The following is a 3,705-nucleotide window of genomic DNA, read 5'->3' on the forward strand; positions in this document are numbered from 1 at the left end:
GACAATATTTATGAATGTAGGCATGTATGTATGTATGTATATCTTTATATATGTATGGTATGTGTATATATTTATATATGCCCTCCATGTATTTATCCATTTATTTTCAGGTGAGCGGACAGATGTTGGGTGTGTGGTCCTGTGTTTTATTGGTGTATATTTAATTTACTTCTAATCGCTATTTCAATCTTTCTATCTTTCTAATTACTTCTCTCTCTGATTTTCTCTCTGTCTCTATTTTCTCTTCACTTATAAAAAGTCACTGATGATGAAGAAATAAATAAACTAAATAAACTAATATTTAGTTTTGTTTTCTACTGAAGTGACAAAAAAGTCACTGGTGATGAAGAAATAAACTAAATAAACTAATATTTAGTTTTGTTTTCTACTGAAGTGACAAAAAAAAAGAGATCCAATACAGATGGTTAATGCAGGTTTACATGACATCAGTGAGCCTCAACACCTGATATTTGTCTAAAACGTACAGAAGAGAAAGGTACTTTGGTTCATTGCATGTGGTGTTGAAAAGAAATTTTGTTGTTTTGGAAAAAGGTAATGGATGTTACTGAGGAAATAATTTTCGAGCAAATAATATTGGATTTGGATGGTATTTTGGCTGTACCAACAAAAAACAAAATTACACAAAAAACAAACAAATATTTAAGAACTTATGTTTGCTCAATGCAAAAAGATGAACATTGTTGTTTTGGAAGGAGGCTCATAGACCGAACATCAACCAGTGGATTCAACAGATGTTATTTACACTTCCTTTGGAAAAGATTACATATCAATATGTCAAAAGTGTAAACATGATGGAGGAACATGTGACTGACTGCAGTTCTTGTGGATTATAAACAGTTAAATGTGATATTTTAAAATGGACATGATGAACTTTGAATGGGGCTGCATTATAATTAAGATTGAAAAAAGCAGAGTTTAAGTTTGGGTTGGGTTTTAAGCTTAAACGCATCGTCTTCTACTCTTTCTGTTGACATTTGCTACCAAATGTTTAAGTTGTTTATATAATAATATAATATTTCAATAAATATATTTGTCAAAAAATAAAAACTGAGTGATGCTGAAGCGTTCCCGTCACTCACCTTGTCGCTGGCCTCCAGCATGTTGTCTCCGTGCCATCCAGAGATGGGGACGAAGGCCACGGTGGCCGGGTTGTAGCCGATCTTCTTGATGTAGGTGCTCACTTCCTTTTGGATCTCCTCGAAGCGCTTCTGGCTGTAAGGGGGCTCGGTGGAGTCCATCTTGTTGACGCCGACGATGAGCTGCTTCACACCSAGGGTGAAGGCCAGCAGGGCGTGCTCACGGGTCTGACCGTTCTTGGAGATACCGGCCTCGAACTCACCGACACCAGCGGCCACGATCAGCACAGCGCAGTCAGCCTGGACAAAATTAATTACATCATTTAAACAAAGCTCAGTGAAAGTAAAGATAAGGTTTCAGATTGGGATTATCACCTGGGAGGTACCAGTGATCATGTTCTTGATGAAGTCCCTGTGTCCAGGGGCGTCGATGATGGTCACGTAGTACTTGCTGGTCTCAAACTTCCACAGAGCGATGTCGATGGTGATACCACGCTCACGCTCCGCCTTCAGTTTGTCCAACACCCAGGCNGATGTGCTCCTGGATGCCGAAGCCGAAGTTTCCCGTGTCGGAGAAGTTGYTCTTCCTCAGCTCGTACTCTCGAACCTGAAAGAGTTTGTTCACGTTTCACTCATCCTGCCTTCAAACATTTCTCCTCACCTGTGAGAAAAGCTTCACATTAACATCTTTTTTTTTTCTTCTGTACGTTTTTAGGACCGGAACTCCTTCCACAATATTTATACTATTTCAACAATTCATACATCAAAACATTCAGCATGTTTGCTACTGAACGTGTTCAGCACAATTTCAGCAGCTTTCAGCTAAAGCTTTCAGCATGTAGCATTCACACTACCATTTTCACAGGAAATAATTCTCTAGTTATTTAGTTTGACGCCATCTTTAGTCCACTTAGCTTTATTTTTTACTTCAATTTCAAAAACTCTATTTTACAAGTCAGCGGAAGACAAAGAACAATATGCACTAAAACCTTGTTTCTGAGCAAACTATAGCAGAAGTTTAACCTTCAAAACTGTAACAAAAATATTTATGTAGAAAAAATTAAATCTAGACTCATTCTTCAGCAGCAGGCTGAAAATAATAACAGTTGAACCAGAGAAGTTTGTGTGAGAATGATAAATATGATCCCAGACTGAAGGAAATCATATCAAACTGAAGAGTTTATAAACTAATGTTTACATAACCGAGTCTTCTACAGCAGGTAAGATACTGACGCTTCATAAGAACTGCAACCAAGTTCAACCAAAAGTAAAGAGTGAATTTTATTTGACGTTAAACAACACAAACATTATTTTACAGCACTTTATGGACCTGAAAGCTGCGACACTTCAGGTTTAAATAAATTCTGCTTTTGTTTCATCAGATCTGTGATTTTCTTCAGTTTATTCTAAAAAAAATCTGATAATCTGTCAGATAATCTGTCAGTCCTTTTTAGATACCCTTCAGGTCAAGTTCAACCAGAGCTCTGAAGTGATTTAAAGACAAAATCCACTTCCTGCTCACCTTCAGTCCCTTCTCCAGGATCTCCTCYGCCTTGGCTCCACGCACGGTGCAGTGAACAGCAATCTTTTCATTTCTGCGAATACCAAAGGATCTCACGGTGTAGCGAGCTGCGGGGCAAACAAACACAAACATTACGATCCAGTCCCGACTTTTTAAACCGGCTCCCCATCCCCGACGATAAAGACGGACCCTTGGAGAAGACTGGGGTCTGTCCTGTTAGCTGCTCCAGAACTTTGGCGGCTCGGGTCAGCCTGTCTCCGCTCTCGCCCACACAGATGTTCAGGCAGAGCTTGCGGATGCGGAGCTCTCTCATGGGGTTCTCCTTCTTCTCACCCTGGTCCTGAAGCAGAGAGATCATTAGTCAACAGTTGAACTGACCAACACACCTGACACCATGAGTTAACCTGGTCAGTGTGGTTCCACCATCCTACAKGATTTAAACGCACACCGGTCACTGAACATGTCTGAACACAACCCTGCTGCTAAAGCTGTTAGCATTAGCACAAATAACGTACCTGATTTATACTAAACTGACCTGCTAACAGATCAAAACTAAATAAAATAAAAAATAAACAACACTTCAGGGTCTTAACTCTGCCGCAGAATCCGATTTAACCCGGAAGTGTCAACGAAAAGTCAGGTTTACTGCGGCTAACCTGTTAGCATCGCTCRGTTTAACCGTTTAACAATATTATGTGATGTTTATTGAACAAATATGGGTCTAAATAAATCCCTTATCGTGGACTCTGAGAGTCCGGACCCAGGTCAGGGACTAAAGTGACCCTACAGATCCGATGATGGCGGATTTCTGCTGTTCCTTCATGCCTGAGCCAAGCCGCTCGGTGTGAGCCGCTACTCACCGCCATGTTGGATCGCTTAGAAGAGGGCGATCCACTTCCGGYGGGAGGGCTTTATACATGAGTGTCCGTCCGGAAATAAGGCCCTGAAAACAACACAGAGCGAGGCGGAATGTTCCGCCTTGAAAATTAAAGCTAAAATTTCAATCTTGTTGTGATTAATCAAATATTTAACTGTACTGAAATAAAATATGTATCTAATAAGTCATAATCATCATTTATCTTGTAT

The 3,705-nt window shown here is 40.0% G+C and overlaps 1 protein-coding gene across 1 annotated transcript; it reads right to left on the reverse strand.

Moving 5' to 3' along the window:
* Positions 1-1,629: 1,629 nt before the first annotated feature.
* rpl11 (ribosomal protein L11) lies at positions 1,630-2,959 on the reverse strand (the record flags this gene model as incomplete). Its single annotated transcript, XM_014024475.1, is given in 3 exon segments — positions 1,630-1,704; positions 2,620-2,726; positions 2,809-2,959. Coding segments are annotated over 3 exon segments (333 nt in total), but the record flags the coding sequence as incomplete, so codon positions are not given.
* Between the last annotated feature and the right edge of the window lie 746 nt (positions 2,960-3,705).

Source organism: Austrofundulus limnaeus, unplaced genomic scaffold, assembly GCF_001266775.1.
Source record: "Austrofundulus limnaeus strain Quisiro unplaced genomic scaffold, Austrofundulus_limnaeus-1.0 Scaffold424, whole genome shotgun sequence".
Taxonomy (NCBI): Eukaryota; Metazoa; Chordata; class Actinopteri; order Cyprinodontiformes; family Rivulidae; genus Austrofundulus; species Austrofundulus limnaeus.